Source organism: Ptychodera flava, chromosome 4 (assembly GCF_041260155.1).
Source record: "Ptychodera flava strain L36383 chromosome 4, AS_Pfla_20210202, whole genome shotgun sequence".
Classification (NCBI taxonomy): Eukaryota; Metazoa; Hemichordata; class Enteropneusta; family Ptychoderidae; genus Ptychodera; species Ptychodera flava.
The window spans coordinates 9,746,183-9,768,709 of NC_091931.1; the positions used below are offsets into that span (position 1 = coordinate 9,746,183).

Genomic DNA, 22,527 nt, shown 5'->3' on the forward strand with positions numbered 1-22,527 from the left:
ATAGTAAATCTATCAAACTCAGATATTTATTTGTCAATTACTTTCCCTTGTCATCTGACATCTGCCCCTATATATTGATCTGCAACGCAACACGATTTTCTTGACTTTTCGTGGCCCTTTGTATATCCTTTTTTATGTTTGCCTATATTCGTAAGTTATTGGCATTTAAAAACAAATATGTTATAACGGCCCGACCACTCTTTTTACACTTCGACAGCATAAAAATTTGCCATACACTATAGCCGAGGCTTTCGCTTCATACAAAAAGCAAACACAAGTGTGTATGGTCACCGTACCATACCACACATTTGTTGTTGCCAAGGATAGCCAGCTTGAATGTCCATTGGGAAATGGAGGAGTTGCATTCCAAATGAAATCGTTGGGTAAGAATGAGATGTAATAACTACTCTGATTGATGTATTCGATAGGCTGCATACTTGGAGATGATCAAAAGCACTCGAAAGAATCTCCAACACGATTGGAACTAATTTGGGATAATTGTATATTTTTATTTTTCAACTTTCTCAAAAATGTTAGGTGCCTATAGTTGAATGCTGCGATATTACAAATTGCTCATAAAACAAGTGTGTAACTTAAAAAGAAAACCAAGTGAGCTTACATTTGCAGATTAAATTGACATTACTTCACCATCCAATTATCCCAAATTCGTTCCAATCGTGTTCTCTATCTTTCATTGAATATATAAGCCAGTGAGCCCTTTACCGACACATGAAGATATGTATCGAAAGTTAATTACCACTGATTCGTATTACTCTTTGCCTTTTCCCTTTTAATCATTTACTGCAGTCTCGTTTGAATCACATTAAGGTCGAAAATTGCACGCTTTTGTCAATATCCTGACATTTTACTTTTTTATCCATCAATGATGAAATTACCTGTCGTTAAGACAATGCTCGCTTTCATCATATACCTTCACAAATTTGTGATCTAAAGACGACGTGCCTGTTCTCCTTTCTGACCAGGGTGCCCGAAAGGGAAATATGGTGGTCTTTGTCAATTCGACTGCGTTTGTAAAAATGGGGCTACATGCCACATATTCAATGGAGCGTGTAAGTGTCTTCCGGGCTGGAAAGGAGTAGCCTGTGATGAAGGTTAGTACTGCACAAAGAGATTTTGAAATTGCAAATAAGTGGAAAAACCCCTCCCTCTTTCCACGTTTAAAGGATGCACGACCCTGTACACTATCATCCAAATCGTTCACATCTTGCGATATTGTTAAAAATGAATTACCTTTATTTTAATAAACGTGAAAGCATAAAATCTGTAAGAAGAAAAAGCTTAATGCACAAGTTCTGCACGTTTTCTGTTTCAGTGCGACTATTTTTCCCATTGTCCTAAATAAGTACTCAAATATATTGGAATAAAATTCTTCAAGAATTTTGTGTAAGAATACATCACCGTGGCTGTAATACATTAAACTGTAATTTGAAATGCGTTTTAGTCAGTCATATGTGCAAATGAACACTTAATTGATACTTTTCAATGTTTCATAGCACAATTAGATATTTATCATGATCAGATCAATATCTGTAGCAGCTATCACCAAATTTGGTGCACTAATTTCAGGGTTATATACCTAATTACAAAGTTCGTTAAATATGCAAATGAACCCTTAATTAACTTCACACTACTAAATGCTTTACAACACAGTCAGATATCTGTTGGGTCAGTATCTGAAGCAGATGTCACCGAATTTGGCGCATTTATTTCCGAATTCCAGACTCATTATAAAACTTTATAAAATATGTAAATGAGATATTTATTAACTTGACACTGCTCAATGCTTCTCAGTACAGTGAAATATCGACCAGATCAAAATCTGTTGCACGTTTCATCAAATTTAATGCTGTAATTTTGGAGTAATATCACTAATTACAAAGTTACACTGTGGGCAAAATGGCCTCGATATTGTTCACTCAACATGCGACAATTTTTTGCCGCACATACGCTGAATGAGCGTAAAGAGAGCCAAATCAAGCTTCCGCGTAATGTTGAAAACTTCGCCGAATTTCCTAGCCGCACAGCTAAATATTCAGGAAAGAGATGCAGATTCCATTTCCTCATATGTTCCTCTGTCCATTATGATATTTCGGCAATAATTTCATGAAGGAATTCTTAAATTACCGAAGCGAAAATACTCTATGCAAAAATAAGCGAAAATACGGCCAACAGCACAAAAACGATCGTAAACTCGTCATTTCATAAAAATAAGAGGGAAATTTAAAAAACTAAAACCATAGAGTTTTAGTTAACCTTCATGAGATGCTTAATCTCAAATATTGTGAGAAATAACAGCGAAATGAACCGGCGGGTTTTTTCAGATGTACTTTTCATTTTACGATGTGCCGAATAATCTCGATTCCCATAGAATACAATGGCGTTTATGCGTGTCCGATCGACCGAACACATTGCAAACTTCTCGCCGGTTCGAATTTTCCACCCTCGCTGGTAGCCGTTGACTGAAAGTCCGAGCTGTTTCTGCGTCCGAGCTTGACCCGAGAATATGACTCTCCATCGCCTTTACACAAGAGCCGAAAGCACCTGGTGTGGGACGCGTGACCTGAGAAAAATTCATTTTCGTGTTCAACTGGTCGCTGATGCAAATACGAATATGCGCGAGCGCAGTGTTCCAAAATAAATCTCTAGATTAAGGGAGAACACGAACTGATACAAGAATATCGATCAATAACGCTCACCACATGTTTACAGTCAAGGCTCTGCTCCTTCCCGCCTCCGGTCTGTTTTATTTTTTCCAATACAGGAGCTTTAAATAAAATTATTTGTTGGTCGTCAGAGCCAGACATCCCCGAACTCACCATATCATGATAAAATAAATACTGATACAGTTTTGCAGATGTCAAGGGTGGATAGAAGACCTTTATCGTTTACATTGGTTTAGTCTCTAGGCGGGAGTGTTGCAAAGGCAAAAAACTCAGAGACTGAAACTCTCCATTTAGATTCGAGGCAACGTTTACTTGTACCATTCTCGCGAGCCTGAGCAATAATTTCCGCTCCGCTGACCTACGCAAAAATCAAGGTCTGGCAGATTACGCCAGGAAACTGCGGAAGTATGAATAGGGGTTTATTAATTATTCATGAGAACATATCATCAGAATTAGCCAATCACGAATCCGTTTTACAAAGTCATGTCGGGTCGTAAGCTCCTCATTGTCTGTGTGTACACAATCGAGCTTTCAGGGCCTGATATCCTCTGGTTCGGATGCATCTATTCCGATATATGTTGCATTAATCCGACAGCTTTCAAAATTTTGACATTTTTTCTGTCATGATCGAGAGCAACGGCGACACTATGTGAATACTACGGCTTCGGTATGTACACAGACAACGGTCAGCAACGAACCCGGCCCGGTCCCACTGCAAGGTCGTCCCCGTACACTCAGTGTGACTATTTTCGCACGATCTCAGTTCGGACATTTAAAGACATGCTGTTCGTTGTACTCACTTCGCTCCGTATTGATAGCGTTTTACAAGTCATGATACCGCATATTAAGTCAGGTGACGCTGCTGTCCCGTTTTGAATAGTTAGTTTTTTCGGTTAAAGCTATTTCGGGCGCTATAAAACTTCGCGAAGTTAACACACCACACAATACAACAAGGTGTCGAAAGCAACACACAGAGAGCCCATGTCCGATGTAAGCACCATACAAGTGATACACGTCGAAATATAGTTGCGTCGTCCATGGATTGAACGTAACTAATTTTCACAAAAATATTACAAACAGTTTTCTAAACACATTGAAATTGAAAATCGAGGGTTTGAAGTTTCAAAATATAAGTATTTAGCCCCTATAATCACATTCCAAATACGACGTCCGATTACTGCGATAGCAGTCCGATTACTACGCACTAACTATGGAGTCAACAATTTGGCAACTTTGACCCCCTAAATACCACTTCCATCCTGTTAACAGTTTTAGGATAAACACAATAAAGTTTCAAAGGGTATGGTAATAAAATTTCGTTCTGCTCGTCATTTGAGAAACGGCTTTGGGCGAAATTCACTATACCCTGTCCGAAAACTGTCACCAGGTCACACTGAGCGAGTGTACGCATATACGTGTTCGCACCAGGCTGAACTGCAAACCCATGGAACAAACTAAACCTCTCTTGGTTTGATTCCGTTGTTAGCGTAACTTTTGTGATGAATTAATGAAACATAATCGGACTTGAACAACTACGCAATTTTCCGAGATCTGTGATTTCGGCAGTGTTGACACGATCGGGAGCCTAGCGTATATTCGTGATTTGTATCGCGGAGGACCAGCTCGAATGAAACGGCCAAATATACCACTCAAGCTGGTAGATAAATACAATATCTCTCTTCGACAAATGATCATTGATGGCATCGGTGACATGGGACCTTAGTTAGTGACCACTACCTATCTGACTTACAGATTGATATATGGCGGGTGCCACATGTGGGGCAGGATGCGCTTACTATTTTCGAAACACCTGACATCACTTCTTGGTCTTTTGGCCAGAGGTCCATATATCTTTCTTTCATGAATTTGACTTTGTTTGTGTACCGTCTATTAACTGTCTTTTCTGTGCTGTTTTGTGTCTATGTTTACAACTATTGTCTTACAAATTTTGACCTAGTGTTATTGGATTATGGATTGGTATGATTGCGATTATTTTACTCATACGTTTCTAGCTCCATTTATACCCACAGCACGATAAGAAAACTTTCAGTGGGAACCTAAATGAAGAGATCGATACATAAACGTTTATGCATAACTTGTAGTAAAGTAAATTTATGATCAATAGTTTTGACCAACGGGTTTTACACAACAGTGTTGTTCTACGCCTGGGTCGGACACTGTGCACAGCAAGGCGTTGGACCAGCTGCTCCAGTTATGCGATACTCTTCGATATAACGCTCGTGAAACACGATGGACCGGGACGGACTGCCATGCCCGTAGCATACAGACTTGCCACCAGTGGTCCTCGTGCAAAGAAACCAATCTTTTCCTTGTAAAATAATTATCAATGGCGTCTTTTTGGTGTGAATAGAGCGGTTGAGTCAAAACACATTAAACATTTACACATTGCACGCTCTTCGTCGACAGTGAACGCTGTGTGATGGTGAGCACCAAGATGAGCTAAAGTCATGTATTGCTCATTACAATAATTTATGCGTATTTATGAGACCTACTTTCTGATTGGCTCCGTTCAGCAAGCGCTGGAAACCAGCGATAGATCCGCGAATCTCTGCGTAATCAACCATGCCTCGCGGCACAATACTAGAGATTTCCCATAATGCATCATGATTTGTACCAACGTAGATTCCCCTGTGAAGTCTACCATGTCTCCCATGTGTAGACAAATTCCTGGACTAGTTGTAAAAATTCTGAAAACGTACTTTTAAGGACACCTTTCTTCTCAATTCCCATTTTAAAGGATTAAGAAAATTGTGCTTGATTGAGAGAGGAGATAGCATTTTTGTAAATTTTCCACTGATTGTGTCCTCAGCCATACAGAATAAAGTGATGGAAAGTAGGGAGACTAGTTGCACCTGTTTTATGAAACAAAAGGATATTGATTTTTTCCAAATAGAAAAGACAACAGAAATTTATATGCTAACTTTTTTCCAGAAAATGACGCCTTCAGTTGGTCAGAACTTGCTTTGCAAAAATGTGACATTTGTAGTACCTGCAGAATGTGACTTTTATGGTTAATTTATGGTTTCTTTGAAATTTATACTACAGTATCTCAACGTCACGTACTTTTAATAAATATAATTAATCAATTATCATGAGACTTCACATTATTGCTTTTATGCATAACTGAAAAAGTTATACGAAAACTATTGTCGTTGGTACAAACCAAACAGCATTGAGGGTAATTTATTGTACTGTGCACGCTCTCTTAACACGTAGCGCTGAGCTGTTGCCGTAAAGAGGCGAGTGGTTTACGACGATGACTTGTACATGCAGAACGCATCTTACTCAACAAACACTGATCAGGCAGCCGCTATATCTTTGTAACTACATAACTATCATAGCTATATACATAAGACTGTGAGGAGATAAAGCTTTTTGCAATGGGGATCGACATGTCTTGTTGTATGTGCCGGTCTAGCCCATCGAGCTCGAGAATGGTGAGAGTGTCCTGTGACTACGCCGCCTCCTGAGTTGGGAGGCGGCTTATCCAAAGCCAAACACCCTCTTGCACTGAGCTATCAAAACCAGCTCGGCTTATGCGTTGGTGTGTTTGTATAATTGAAATAGCAAGAAATACCTTGATCCAGTACGACGCTCTTCTTTCACAGTTCTGCAGAAATGCTCTGCTGGATTCAGATCTCTCTACTAATGTTTTGCAGGAGCCAAAGCCGAGTGCAGCATCCAGCAGAAGGTTGTCATCTTTGTTTTTTAGATTAATGATTGTTTTTTTGTTTCTGAGAGCTGCTGGTAGTGGGATGTAAGAGCTGCCTCTCAGGGGTGCTATTGGGCGATGTCCAACTAGAGGTGTAATTCTATCAACCGCCCGCCTAAGCCCCTGTGTGTCCACTTATTCAATGTCTCATGGAGAGTGGGGAACACGCTTTCTACTACCTTATCAATCCTATAGGCCAGTAAGAGTGTCCTTTGTCTGTTGCAGGACACGGGCTATGAGTGATCTTGGGTACTATCTGGTTTGTCTAGCCCAAGATTAACCCTCAGCACAAACTGGAACGTCAGGCTCCCAGGATCCAAACCTCTTCAGTAAAATCTGTGGCTTATCTGGGGCTGTACATTATCAGGGAAAGCTTAGGGGCAGCTCCGAGACAATTTCTTTTAACAAGTTGACATCCATCTCCCAGCTCCATAGGTAGTGCTTAATTGCGTGATATGTGCAGTGGAAGGCAAGGTCTTCTCTAATGATATCCTCTTCTTCGGGGAGAGGTCGTGGAGGCACGAGGCAATCGTGATGAGTAGGTAACCCTTTTGCTGTCACTCACTAAATGGCTTTTTAATACAGGTTTGGGGTAGTTCTCTGTGGGTAAGCCATTTTATGTCACTGTCTAAACGGTTGTTCAATACCCTCTGGGTGGCCTGCTGTGGGTAACCCCTTAGCTGACACAGTCTAAATGGTTGTTGAATACCTTATTGGATGGTTCTCTTGAAGAATGATCCATAAATCGCTGATCTCTCTAAAGATTTCCCATTTGCTACTACACTTCGACGGCAATTTATTTGCTGCCTGCCAGGCGCATTCCCTTTCAAATACCCCTCATTAAAGAACCACTCTTTTTGAGATTGGGCAGTTGGTCGAGTGATTCTGTCTGTTGCTTCTCCGCCAGATGACTGGATACACAAGTTTGTGAGTTCAAAGCTGATTGAAAACTTCGTATTTTCTACCCAGGGTTTTTTGCTCTGTTGGTGGACAGAATTGTCCCGAGGCTGTCCTTCGCCCAGTTTAAGCAATGTGTTTATTGCTCTCATTAAAAAATGTCTGTGTGTGTGATGTTTCATAGTGAAAGTACGAGCGTGAGTGTTTCTGAACTATACAATGTGTGGAGGAGTCGCTGTCAGAAAAATGCAACAACTTAGCTCGGTTATTGAACAACTCTTTTTGAGAGTGGGGGTTTGGCAAAGTGCTTCTTTCTGTTGCTTCTCCGCTTTGTGACTGGATACCGTAGGTTGTGAGTTCCAACCTGATTGAAAACACCATATTATGTAACCAAATTCCCAACAGAAAGAAATTGGTTTTTCACCCCTTACCAAACACGTAGCAAGGCTTTTTGTATGTTAATTTCCTGATTTTGTGAAATTTATAAAACTCTGCCATAGACCTTTGGTAGCGGAAGTGGGTAGAACTCGATTTAAGCCCTCGGTATGCATTTTTTTCTTTTCTTATTGCTGTTCTTTGGGTGATATATTACTGCGCATCACATGGGGTTGAAGAGTTGAGCGAGGGGTCTGGATTCCTCCCTCCAACCGAAAAGGTGCTGAGTGGTTTATTATGTGAATTAAGGCGTAAATGGTAAGGTTGTCCAGATCCCCCAGTGCCCATACTACTAATTATACCGCAATACAATACAATACAATACAATACAATACAATACAATACAATACAATACAATACAATACAATACAATACAATACATATCATACAATACAATACATTTCCCCCACACTCATCATGACCCGAGTTCAATTAGTCTAGAACATTCTCAAGGTCACTGCCCTTGATGACCTCACAACCTTGAATTCAATTAGTCATGTTTGGAATATTCTGGAAAGTTAATTAGTTGTGTAAGGGAGATAATTTTAGAACAGTAATTAGCATGTCAATAAAAGTTCTAGATTGTTCTTATATGCCTTTATAAAAGGGACGTGCTCAGCTTCCAGTCAGACTTTTTGGATCGTGTCTCTTGTGTGTTACTAAACTCCAGCAGTAGTCATTCTCAAGACTTTTCAAGACCTTCATCGCCAACGCTGGATTTACTCTGTGGACTTTGTGCAACTACAAGCCTGCAAGCCAAAGGACTGTTCATTCATCCGACTGACTGTTACAACTCTGAGACTGGAGCTTTGCCGTCCCAGCTGAGATAAGTAGTCTGTACACTTTTAAAGCTTGTACTCTATCCCTGACTTAGCAATTAGTTTTACTTTTTTTAATAAATTTTGTTTAAACATAAACTGCTGAGTTCACCCTTTTGTTCGTTTTCTCTGCACGTAACAAATTGGGGGGCTCGTCCGGGAGACGAATATTTTGAGCCGTTTGACAACATTTTGCCAGCCTTTTCAAAAGTACTGTACACTGTGAACTCAGCGAAATCCAATCATGGCGGAATTTAAACCAGACGAATTTATGGATGACCTTGATCAGGACACATTTAATTCCCTCAGAAAAGACAACCTCATAGCACTGGCAAATTTCCTTAAAGTAGAAGTTAAAAGATCTATGCGCAAGAGGGAAATACAGTACCGTATTGCCAAACATCTAGTTGATTTAGGCCAATTTGAGGAATCCACCCTGAAAGATTATGAGCCCGAGTCTACCTCTGAATTCAGAAAATTAGAATTAGAAATGCAGACAAATTTGGAGATCAAGAAACTAGAATTACAAATGAGAGAGAAAGAATTACAAATGGAAAAAGAGAGACAGGCATTAGAAAAAGAAAGATTGCAAATGGAAGAGAGACAGAAAGAAAAGGAAAGGCAGGAAAGATTAGAAATGGAAGAAAGACAGAGAGAAAAAGAATTGCGATTAGAAGAACAGCGATTGCAGGTAGAAATAAAACGTTTAGAGCTTGGACAGTCAGGAAAATTCTTCCCTTCAGACAAGTTTGACATCACTAAACATTTCAGGTTAGTTCCCCCTTTCCAAGAAAAGGATGTTGATAAATATTTCCTTCATTTTGAGAAAATTGCTCAGAGTCTGAACTGGCCTAAGGAATCCTGGTCTATGCTTTTGCAGAGTGCTTTGGTGGGTAAAGCCAGAGAAATTTACATTCAGTTGTCAGTAGAGCAGGCTTCAAATTATGATTCTGTGAAGGAATTAATTCTCAAGGGCTACGAGTTGGTGCCTGAAGCTTACCGTCAGAAATTTAGGGATTGTGAGAAGGCGAAAGATCAAACTTATGTTGAATTTGCTCGAACAAAAGAACAACTGTTTGATCGTTGGTGTTCTTCGGAAAAGGTCAGTCAGAATTATGACAAATTACGACAACTTGTTTTGATTGAGGAATTTAAAAGGTGCATCCGGAGTGACATCAAGACGTTTATCAATGAACAAAAGGCAGATACATTAGAGGTTGCTGCATGTTTGGCCGATGATTATTCATTGACCCACAAATCTTCATTTCTCAGCAAACCATCCCAGTCCTTTTCATACAGAAACAATGCGGGTAAATTTAACTCGTCCTTTTCATCCAAGAATTTTTCAAAGGAGAGTAGAAAATCAAATGACAACAGTTCACAGAGTTCAAGTAACACTCCCACATCATCAGATCCCAAGTCTCAATCTCCTTCTGACAAACAGTTCGGTACACTTTCTTGTAATTATTGTAAGAAAGACGGCCATTTAATGTCAGATTGTTTCAAATTGAAAAGAAAACGTGAAGGTCAAAGTGGTCATAGTGGATCTAAGCCCACCGGCTTTATTTCTTCATCAACTCAATTAGAGTCTAATAATGTGTGCAACACATTTTCTGAGGTTAAACCCCTCTTATCCCCAATTAATGAGGTCAAGGTCAATTCTTCTCAAGATAGCATTATGGGTATTTTCGAACCATTTATTCATGATGGTTTTATATCACTTTCTAGTGATTTCTCTTCCGCTACCCCTGTCAAAATTTTAAGAGATACCGGGGCTTCCCAGTCTCTTTTGTTGGCAGATATCCTGCCGTTTTCTGAAAAGTCATTTTCAGGTTCTAAAGTTCTTATTAAGGGGGTAGATTGCAATGACTTCATTCCTGTTCCTCTCCATAATGTCTATTTGTCTTCGGACTTTGTTTCTGGACCTGTGACTTTAGGTATTAGGCCTTTTTTGCCTTTTGAAGGGATTCACCTTCTTCTTGGAAACGACCTTGCTGGGGACAAGGTCATTACTAATCCACTTGTGACTTATAATCCTAGTTTAGATCAGGATCCAGAGCCAATTGAACAAGAGATACCCGATTTATTTCCTTCATGTGCCATTACTCGAGCCATGTCAAAGAAAACTTCCGAGAATCAAAATACTCTCAAAATAATGTCACAGATGTTGACTTAAATGACACCTTTCTCAGTCAGGTGTTTGACACGGATCATTCCGTTATCCCTCGTGGATTTGAAACTTCCAGTAAAACTTCTGCTGACCAAAGTCAGACATTTTCTAGATCAAATCTCATTGCAGAACAACACAAAGACCCAGATATTTTGTCTTTGTTTGACAGGGTAGATGATGAAGGTAAACTTCAGATAGCTCTGTTTCCTATTATACAAAATCTGGTATTCTCATGCGTAAATGGAGACCTCCAGATGTTTTGGTTGATGACGATTGGGCTATAAAACATCAAATTGTGGTTCCAAAGCCCTATCGTGCTGAAATATTGCGCCTGGCCCATGAAACGCCCTGGGCTGGTCATTTGGGAGTAAGGAAAACTTATCACAAAATTCTCAGTCACTTTTATTGGCCTAATCTCAGGCAGGATGTAGCACATTTCTGTAAAACTTGTCACACATGTCAAATGGTAGGAAAGCAAAATCAGACCATTCCAAAGGCCCCTTTACAGCCAATTCCTGCATTTCAAGAACCATTTAGTAGGATACTCATAGACTGTGTTGGGCCCCTACCCAAAACAAGATCAGGAAATGAGTACATGTTGACAATTATGTGTACATCAACTCGGTTTCCAGAAGCCATACCACTGAGAAATATAAAGACAAAGACTATAGTGAGAGCTTTAGTCAAATTTTTCACTTTATTTGGCCTCCCTAAATGTGTCCAGTCCGATCAAGGCTCCAACTTTATGTCTGGTATTTTTCAACAAGTAATGGATCAGCTAGGCATTAAACAGTATACGTCATCCGCCTATCATCCAGAAAGTCAGGGTGCTCTTGAGCGATTTCATCAAACTTTGAAAACCATGATTAGGACCTACTGTTTCGATACAGAGAAGCAGTGGGATGAAGGAATTCATTTTCTGCTCTTTGCTGTTAGAGAGTCAATTCAGGAGTCTCTTGGCTTTAGCCCATTTGAGCTTGTATTGGACATACAGTCCGTGGCCCACTTAAGCTCGTTAAAGAGAAATTCCTATCAGACGATGATGATTGTCTGAATATTTTGCAATATGTGTCAGATTTTCGTACAAAACTCTTTAAAGCATGTGAATTAGCCAGAGAAAATCTTGAGTCATCTCAGCAGTCAATGAAAATCAAATATGATAAAAGCACCTCAAAACGGAAGTTTGAACCAGGTCAAAAGGTTCTTGTTCTACTTCCAATTCCTGGCAAACCACTCCATGCTCGTTACTTTGGGCCATATCTAATTGATAAGAAATTGAGTGATTTAAATTACATCATAATAACACCCGACCGGCGAAAACAAAAACAGCTATGTCACATAAATATGCTTAAGCCATATTTTGATAGGGATAATCCTACTATAACTCAGCCTGTCAGTGCAGTCAGTTCAAACCATTATGAAGATAGTGATACTGAAACTGACTTGAGTGAAAATTCTCTAAACTCAAAGCTGGGCTCGGTCAAGCTTCAGAACTCAGAAATCCTGGAGAAGCTGGAGTCTACAAAGTTGGCACACCTCCAGCCAGAACAACAACAACAGGTGAAAGAACTGCTCCACGAATATAAACATCTATTTCAAGATGTTCCAACGAGGTCAAACGTCATCTATCACGACGTTGATGTTGGGGACAGTAAGCCTGTAAAACAACATCCATACAGACTGAATCCAACAAAAGCGAAATATCTCCAGGAAGAAGTCAAATACCTGCTGGACAATGACTTTATTGAACCCAGTAAAAGTAACTGGAGTTCGCCGTGCATACTTGTTCCCAAATCAGATCACAGTTATCGTATGTGCACGGACTTTAGGAAGGTCAACACTTTAACAAAGACAGACACTTTCCCAATCCCGAGGATTGATGACTGCATCGACCGAGTGGGAAAAGCCAAGTATGTGACGAAATTTGACCTACTGAAGGGATTTTGGCAAGTCCCTCTGACGGATCGTGCTCGTGAAATATCCGCCTTTGTTACACCAGACGGATTATTCCAGTACAAGGTGATGCCATTCGGAATGAAGAACTCTCCGGCAACGTTCCAACGGATGATCAACGACGTCATATCCGGGCTAGAAGGATGTGGAGCTTACGTTGACGAAGGTCGTCCTGTATAGTGACACGTGGGAGGAACACATCAAGCTCATGCGGAAGTTCTTTGAGAGACTGAGCAAAGCAATGTTGACTGTCAACCTTGCCAAATCTGAGTTTGGCTGGGCGAGGGTGACTTACCTCGGACATACTGTAGGACAGGGTGAGGTACAACCTGTTGATGCCAAAATCAGTGCCATTTCAAGTTTTCCCGTACCAAACTGCAAACGACAACTGATGCGCTTTCTCGGTATGGCTGGTTACTACAGAAAATTCTGTCCAAATTTCTCCACAATTACTGAGCCTTTGACTAACTTACTTAAAAAGAAAGTAAAGTTTGTTTGGTCAGAGCAATGCCAACAGGCATTTGATACACTTAAAGCCATACTGCAAAGTGCCCCAGTGTTGTCTGCACCAGATTTCACTTTGCCATTCAAATTAGCTGTAGATGCTAGTGATACGGCTGCTGGTGCTGTTTTATTGCAAGAGGATAGTCATGGTATAGATCATCCTGTTTGCTATTTTTCACGCAAATTTAACAAATCCCAGAGAAACTACTCTACAATTGAAAAAGAGTGTTTATCTTTGATATTAGCTTTACAGCATTTTGAAGTTTATGTTACTTCTTCAAATCAGCCAATAGTGGTTTATATTGATCACAACCCTCTTGTATTTCTACAGAAATTTAAAGGCAAAAATCAGAGATTGCTAAGATGGAGTTTAATGTTACAGGAGTTTAATCTTGACATTAGACATATCAAAGGCAGAGACAATTTAATTGCAGACTGTCTCTCTCGTATTTAGAGTTTATTGTTGTTCATTTTCAAGAAATTTTACTTTAGAGTAAAACAAAATTTGAGTACTTAAATCCTTTTCAAGATTACATTTGTAAAAGAAAGATTTTTCTTTGAAAAGTTTTCTTTTTTTGAAGAGGGGGTGTGTTATGTAGGTCATTTCCCCCACACTCATCATGACCCGAGTTCAATTAGTCTAGAACATTCTCAAGGTCACTGCCCTTGATGACCTCACAACCTTGAATTCAATTAGTCATGTTTGGAATGTTCTGGAAAGTTAATTAGTTGTGTAAGGGAGATAATTTTAGAACAGTAATTAGCATGTCAATAAAAGTTCTAGATTGTTCTTATGTGCCTTTATAAAAGGGACGTGCTCAGCTTCCAGTCAGACTTTTGGGATCGTGTCTCTTGTGTGTTACTAAACTCCAGCAGTAGTCATTCTCAAGACTTTTCAAGACCTTCATCGCCAACGCTGGATTTACTCTGTGGACTTTGTGCAACTACAAGCCTGCAAGCCGAAGGACTGTTCATTCATCCGACTGACTGTTACAACTCTGAGACTGGAGCTTTGCCGTCCCAGCTGAGATAAGTAGTCTGTACACTTTTAAAGCTTGTACTCTATCCCTGACTTAGCAATTAGTTTTATTTTTATAATAAATTTTGTTTAAACATAAACTTCTGAGTTCACCCTTTTGTTCGTTTTTTCTGCACGTAACAACCCCATAATACCATACCCTATCATACAATACCATACCATACCATTCCACACCATGCCATACCATACAATGCAATGCAATGCATAATTTTTCTTATTTCAAACGTTTTAATTGAAGCAATACATAAACGAATAGAAAAGTTATAGTGAGAAGACGGTTTACCAAGAACAGAAAATCTTCCTGTGGCTATTCCAGTTTGATTTACATATGACAGATAAGAGCGTTTGTGGATACTTCAATAATACATTTCAGTTGTAAACCATACCTTATAATGTCCCAAAGAGATATTTTGTCGTTGAACAAAACACGTTAAAAGCACTGCTGCCAGCAGATACACCTAGCATTCTCCTCCAAATATGATTGTTATATCTAACGTTGAGAATATCAATACCTTTGATATGAAAGTAACCTATCAGTGTCAGAAACACAGAGTGAAGTCATTCAGACTTGCCCCAGACCATTACTTACAAAGAACTAACATATATCGAATGTCCTTATCGTATAAATATCAAGCGGTTTCTACTAAAAAATAGAGTACATGTCTAGAGAGTGACTTAAACATAGGTGAGCTCTACCATAATCTTATTCAGTCAATGTATTACCTGAATGTGTGCTAACGTATACACAAAAATTACTCTCATGCCGTCTGTGTAGAGCAACTCGGATTCAACACAATATCATATTATATAGTTGAATTTTATGATCGTACAAAGTTAAACATGTACGTAAGATTTTGAAAACAATAGACGGTCGAAAAAGGGGCTATGTTATTATGAAACTACAAACACGCAACATACACTGTACCATTTTCTTTGTTTGAACATTTAATTGTTTTTGATTTTTAAAATCCGTTAGTGTGTTAATTGCTTCCACTTTCCGACGTTAAGATCAAAATTAATTTTGAAAGGTTTAATTCAAGAATGATAGTCTTCTTGTCGTCTCTTGTTTCCACTTGGCTCGACTTATATTATTTAAAGTTTTCTTTCGTAATTGTGTGATGTCAGTTGCTGTTGCTATGTTCCTATTTGATGCCATGCTACAGACAATCCTATGTCTCAAAGGCTAAAACCTAACGTGTCTATTATATTGCCTGCTTTTACCATTATTTCAATTTCCGTTCCAGTGAACCCGTCTCTTGAATTATCACCGAAGACGATAACTGTAAAATATGGCGACACCTATCTGTTTTATTGCTACGCCCATCACATTAGTCTAGCTGCAGGGGACAAGGATCAACCGAGGTTCCAGTGGTATATTAACGATATCATACTCGACACCCTTAGCCAATGGATACACGTCTCTGAAGACAGCAAAGTGTACAATAGGTGAGATTAGTGTTAACGTAAGCAATTATTTTGAAATCAGTGCATAATATCAAAATTTTATACGCCACGAAGTACCAACAGAAACAATTTCTTATATCCTAACAGTTTTTATGAGTGTGAGAAGTATCAAGGGTCTAGAAATATATCTTTGTATTTGGCTTCAGATGTAGAGACTGTCAAACTTTGATTACTATCACGGTTATTATTCTTAGAGATAATCACTGGGGTTTAGGTATCATACTGAGATCAACTGTAGTTGAATTTAGCATGAGCTTTCGAAGACAACAGTCTCCTTTATCAGATGCAGAGGTTGAGTGATTTGAGCATTTAAAGCCTTATCAACTCTCTCAAGGATATAACCTACTGATATAGGATTGGGCAGGGATTCTGGTCGGCTAAACCATGGTAAAGCGATATGAAGCTCGACGAGGGAGAATGGGCGGGTAAATGCAGCGCGCAAGTCACTAACGCTCTACCCTTTGTATCCGCTTTGGTTGTGTTCTCCTTTGTCTTGTTGCATTGAGGGAGGAAGTCTAATGGACACGTCTCCTATTTATTCGTACACGATTTGCATATGGCGTATTGATTTCGCTATGTGATGCTACTTTCAAAAATTTAATATTCAAAGCCTATCACTTCGCTCAAGGATATAGCTTACTGATATAAGGTTTTGCCGGCGTTCTGGTTCAATGTCAGTGTGCTTTCCTAGCACTCATTCAGAACTTCAGCGAGACCTCAAACCTCTTAACCCACTCCTAATAACCATTGTTGTATAGCATATTTAATTTCATTTATTTTTTGTCTCTTAACATTAATTTGAATGCCCGAGTCATGTAATTTATTATCAAACTAATACATTATGTACAAATGCATTATTTGCATACATAAAGTAAATTTCGTTAGAACGTGACCCATTTACTTAACCCCTAACCAACAGATAGTCGGGCTATGTTCTGTTGCGTCCTGTCGAGGGGCAGCCTCTAAAGTTACCGTTATTATGAAGTGTTAGTTCTGGTAAAGGGATATGCGTGGCAAATCATTCTTAGCTGAAAAGGTACTGTCTCCAAAGAAAAGTGAACGTTTCACAGTATACGGATAGTAGTATAGCAAATAAACAAGGTCAAAAGAGGCAAAGAAGAGTGGTAAATTGGCAACAGATGAATCAGATAGCAAGATGAAAAAGAAGGAGGCGGGAAGGTAAAATGCAGAACCTCCCTGGCAGGTCGTGCAGGGGATTTTGCACAAGAGAAAATGAGCAAGAGAAAAAAGACGCTCATGGACAAGCCGTCACAATCGACTGAACACAGGGAAAGAAGAAAGCCAAGAATGGCCTTGTCCGTCAAACACTATATACTCTATAATCTCTAAGCAGCCGGAACAGGACGCAATGTGATGTACCCTTACACTAGCACCAACCTCAAATAGAATATGGACGTTGCCTGTGGTGCGTAAATCACTTAGGAGGGCTTCCCTGTACCAAGTTTGTTTGCACAAGCTTGCGTTACTCCTCGAGTTTGGGCCCTGGTCTGGTCTCGTGGTGGTTGTGTATCCAATTGTCTTCTGCGCAGGTGTACTATGTAACAAATGCTTGGACAACGGTCATGGGTTGAGGAGATGAAGCCATTACGTGTACGCTCGGCGTTGAAATGCGAAAAGGGAGGAAGTCTAAGGGACACGTGTCCTAATTCTTCATACTTAATTTACATATGGCGAATTGGTTTTGCTATATGATGCGGCTTTATATAAACACAGACAAAGATAGACAGACTGGTAACGGCTATTGTTTAAGGCGTGAGGTGGTTACGTAAGCAATCCACGTTTGCCTCGCCTCATGAAGCTCTCGGCTCTCTTTTCCGAAGAGTGCCGACCATGCATCCTTCGGTAATTTTCGGATCTTCACCAATTGTTAAGCTATTAAAGTATGTTTGACAAAGTTCGTGTTGTTGTTGTCGTGTGGTGCTGAGCGGAATTGACGTTCTGGCGGAAACGGAAGTGTTTTGAGCTTCAGGAAAGTGAGTTTTAACGTTTTAAAAATTCCTCTCATATTTTTATGAATATATAATGAGTGTGTTTGAAAAAAATTTGAAAGTCTTTTATCGATACTGTCCGGTTTTACTAAATGGTTTACGGTCAGTCATACCTTCTTTTTCACGTGTGTCAAGGTAGGACATGTTTATAAAACTTCTGGCGTGTTATGTTTTGATTGGCGTGAAGCAGTGTTTCTGGCCTGAGAGCTCAAAAAGTAACTATGCTTGCTACGCGACTGGCAGTACGATGCCATCTCGTCATATTTTTCACATTATCTCGTGCAATTATCAAACACAAACAAAGCCTCCAAAGGTTTAACACCTTTGAAGCTCATTTTAATATGAAAAGCCAATAGTCTACCGAGACGACCATGGAACAAAAGGCATGCCGCGTTACCAGTCTGTCTATGTTTGTCTGTGATATAAATCAGAAAGCAGAAAAGCCAAGAATACCCATGTGAAAATATGCTAAACAGAGGGTATGAAAACGAAACAAAGATGCACGTATAAGAAGTGCCAAAATGGAACAAAAGGCAATAAAGAGCCAACGCCAGATAGGTAAACTATTGCCAGGGGAAAACAGTTACTTGTAGTGTGATAGAAACCCATAGTCTCGGTAAAGTCTTTTATTTACACAGTTAAAATTGTTTATGATTTTAAGTTCCTCTATTTCTCTTTGCATGTTCTTTTTGCATTTCATCTTTTTAATATCCCAGTTTGTCCTTACCCACCACTACTTTCAATTTAACGGCTCCTTATCCCCCAAAATAGTGGTACAGCAATTGATACTCGTATGGCGCCACAATATGTAAAAATATTTGTGGCCGCACTTGAAGACCGATACCTTTTTCATAGTAACTATCGCGTCAAGCCAAGATTATACTGCCGATTCATCAATGATGCTTTCGTAATCTAACATGAATTCATTGAAACAATTCTATGATGATTTCAGTGCATTCCACTACCGCATAAATTCATCATGAACCACTCTAACGCCTAGCTTCAGCTCCGAGACGCCACCATCAAAATCCAAGATGTCAGCTTGGCGACAACAATATATAGAAAACCAACCGCCAGCCAAAGCTATCTTTCACATAACAGATTCCACCCTAAACACACCTTCCGGTCTATTGTATACTGTCAAGCACTAAGATACACATGTATTTGTTCTGAGAGGGCTGACTATGAAAATCAACTAGGCAAACTATATCAGACATTCACTGCACTTAATGAAGAGCCAGCAACAGTCAATGAACAGATAAGTCGACCAAGCCACATTCAATGTAGTGATCTCCTAAAATATCGATCAAAAACTGCCAATGACAGTGTCCCATTGGCAATCGCCTATAGTCCACAATTTAATAAACTACAGAAACTAATCACTAAAATTCCACCTCTATACCTATAAGAGAAGAAGACACCACACATGAAGCAATATTGCTGGAAAAAGACGATCATCGCTTATAGATAGCCAGCTAACCTACAACAAGACATCGTACGCAGGAAATTGTTAGTTAAAAATCATTACCATAGAATTTCACCATACCGTAAACACAGATTTAAAGTTTCCCCTTTCGTCAACGTTCAACTTGAAAACCACTGTAATGTGACCAAACTATAACAACCATAACATCAAGGGATCACATAACTGCGACAACCAATGTTATCTATGCAATCACATGCAAGAAATGCCTATCTGCCGTATATGTTGGCCAAACTGGACAATCACCGCATAAATGGATCAACAACCACAAATTTGACATACAGAACAATAAAACATATAACCTGTTAGTGAATACTTCAATCGACTAGAACACTCCATTAGAGATTTCAATGTCTCCGTATCAAAAACTATGAGATGCAAAAACAACATGGAAAGAGATGTAGAGGAACTTAAAATCATAAAACATTTTGAATGTGTAAACAAAGGAATTAACCTAGACTATGGGTTTCAGTGCCACTACAAGTCAATTGTTTTATCCCGGCTACAGTTTGCTATCAGCCATTGGCTCTTTTTTGCCATTTGTTTGATTTGACACTTCTTAATTGAACCCTTGTTTTGCTTTGAATTCACATCATATGTTAGACATATTTTCACATGAGTATTCTTGGCTTTTCTGCTTTCTTATTCATTAAACCTGTGCATCTGATGAAGGAGACTGTTGTCTTCGAACGCCCATGCTAAATGCAAGTACAGTTGATCTCACTGTACTACCTAAACCCCGGTGTTTATCATCTCAAATCAACACGGCCCTCTGTCAAATATCTATTCTGGAAGAATGATGGAAGTTAATTCGATCCTTCTTCTCACAGTTACGGTACCCTTGCAGTAATACATGTTGCAACGAATCTAACGGGGAAGTATGAATGCCGCGTCCGTGATCAGACTGGTATCGAATATTCTGACACTGGATACGCAGCGATATCAGGTAAGAATAATATAACTGAATATGGTAAGATGGTAGATGACGGTACGTTGTGAAATAGCGTTGCTCTCATTACCAGTGTAAAACATACGACTGTCGTATCAATTGAAGATATACTTATACGGATTCCAATTTACTACTATTAAACAGAATAAGAATTAATGAGAATTAAGGAATGTATTTCTTAACAATAATTTTCAACATATCAACCACACAGACTGTTCAAGTGTCGAACGATTTACATTTTGACACCCGGTTGGTAATAGAAACAAACCCATCTTCAAAAGTAGAACAAGAGTAATGGTCAGTTCAGCAGAAGTTAGTTTAACACAAGGTTTCAGTAAGAAATATCCATAAACTGTAGTGCAAGGGAAGTTTGGAAAGTTCTAAAACATGTAGTTGCTTTCAGTCTGCTTATACGCCGGTTGTGTGGTGCGTCATCTTGTTGTAGGCTAAATACTGTCTATTTGGTATGTTATGTAGCAATCTGTACATATTGAAAAACTTTCGGTTGACTTCATACTTAAAAGGGCCTGTCAACAGACAAGATTAATACTCTATATATTATCAGTGAAAACATGCAAAAGTCTCACAGCTCAATATGAGTATTCGAAAGATCTTTTTACCATTTGACAATTTTTTTGTCACGGACAAAGTGAGAACGTTTTCTAAATCTATGACTGTCGAATTGAACGTTTACCGGCGGGTGTTGACTATTAAAATATTGATTTTGGACCTCTCTATTGAACCGAAGTACCAGCAGCGCTTAAGCGTAGTTTTCTGATATTTAGCTAACGATGGATCAACTTGAGAGCCGCTTTAGTTCAGTTGACAAATTCTATCAACCCTAGCCATAATGGCAACTTCCTGTGAAAAGGCAAGTGTTCCATCATAACAATGACAGAATACAGTATTCGGTAATGATGACATCGGCAGCAGTGACAGAAAAGCGCTTGTCTAGTCAGCCTTTTACTGTTGATATCTTTTTGTGACTTGTAAAGATGATGCCTTGTTAGTTCCACCACGCTGACAGTCAATATGCACTATCCTCTAAATAATGGAGATACGCGTTCATCCAACCGATAGCAACAAGTAAGTAGGAGATGCAACGCATCTAATGAGAAAATACAAAACTCCAAAACCTCATATAATATGCATAAATTTGCGGTTTTCTGGGCTAAATAATCGCTGTAAATGTTTATTGTACTGAACGTTATAATATGGAATATATGTCCATCACGTGATTCATAATGTCAAACATTAAAATATCACTGTTCTATTCCTACATATACCATTAATTATATGTCCTTTTTTAGGTTGTCGTAACAACAAATGGGGTGATGAATGCGAAATAAATTGCGATTGTCTTCACGCAGACACTTGTGATCGATACGCAGGTTGTATTTGTAGCTCTGGGTGGAAAGGGCGTCACTGCAATGAAGGTGTGAACTGGGAGTGCTGCTTTGATTCAATTCATTTACTTCAAGCTAAATGAACGGTTAAGTAATCAAAAATAGACATGTTCAAATCATACGAACTGTGCAATTGCAAGAAGAAGGGCAGGGTCTTAATTAGTATCAAATTCAAATTCAAATATTAACTATAATGTCATTTACATGGAGAAAGATTAAACTACGTCTAATTGAAAGTACACGATGCAAGTGCTTTTTAGCAATGTAGTAAAAGGCAACATTTACCCGTTGTACTGAATGTGACGAGTACATCAATCATATGGAATCAGGTACTTATTGTCTCATCCTCGTACGGGTTGCTGTTTGGTTACAGTGTGTCAAAATGGGGTTTTTGGTAGGAACTGCTCGCAGAAGTGCTTGTGCGAAGTTGAGACAACCATCTCATGCGACCCTGTACTCGGGCAATGCAATTGCTCTGGAGGGCACTGTGGGGAATTATGTGAGCAGAAATGTTATTGTGAAGTTTGGGAACAAGCAACATGCGATACTACAAATAACTGTGTTTGTGAAGAAGGTACGTTACTGACAATAATGGAATATATTTCAAAGAAATTAACACCCTTTTTTCAGTTTGTAAGGAAATGGCCAGACATAGTTGCAATAAATTATCGAAACCATATAACACGAGGTTCTAGGTATGCTTAAAAGTATATCGGTCATTATAGTCCATGTTATTAATCGACTTCGTGGCTTTTCGGACGAAGATTCCATTGCTCAGCCCTCGAAGGGGGTTCTTAAAACTCAAAGAGCATTTCGGTATATACGGTATCGAAGTCAAACTGCTTTCTACCTTCAACATTAACCTCGTGCTTGTTCTCATAAATCCCCTTCTCTGTAGCATTCTTGAAACGTAGTAAAACTGTAACAAAACCATCGTAGGTTCACCTTCTTCACCTGGATCAGTGTATTTGGAACAGCAGTTA

General features: G+C 39.2%; 1 protein-coding gene across 1 annotated transcript; it reads left to right on the forward strand.

Annotated features, from left to right (window-relative positions):
• The first annotated feature begins 223 nt into the window (after positions 1-223).
• LOC139130590 (multiple epidermal growth factor-like domains protein 11) lies at positions 224-21,627 on the forward strand. Its single transcript, XM_070696339.1, has 5 exons — positions 224-383; positions 984-1,112; positions 15,478-15,679; positions 20,020-20,135; positions 21,449-21,627. Exons 1-5 carry the CDS (start codon positions 284-286, stop codon positions 21,625-21,627), a joined length of 726 nt encoding a protein of 241 aa, XP_070552440.1. The 5' UTR covers positions 224-283.
• Positions 21,628-22,527: the final 900 nt, after the last annotated feature.

What these genes read in the sequence shown, in the direction of transcription:
- LOC139130590 (XM_070696339.1), top strand. Translation starts at nt 284, where the DNA reads ATGGTCACCGTACCATACCACACATTTGTTGTTGCCAAGGATAGCCAG. An exon ending in GACAGCAAAGTGTACAATAG is followed by an intron (nt 15,680 to 20,019) that starts GTGAGATTAGTG and finishes TTCTTCTCACAG; the next exon opens with TTACGGTACCCTTGCAGTAA. An exon ending in TGGATACGCAGCGATATCAG is followed by an intron (nt 20,136 to 21,448) that starts GTAAGAATAATA and finishes GTCCTTTTTTAG; the next exon opens with GTTGTCGTAACAACAAATGG.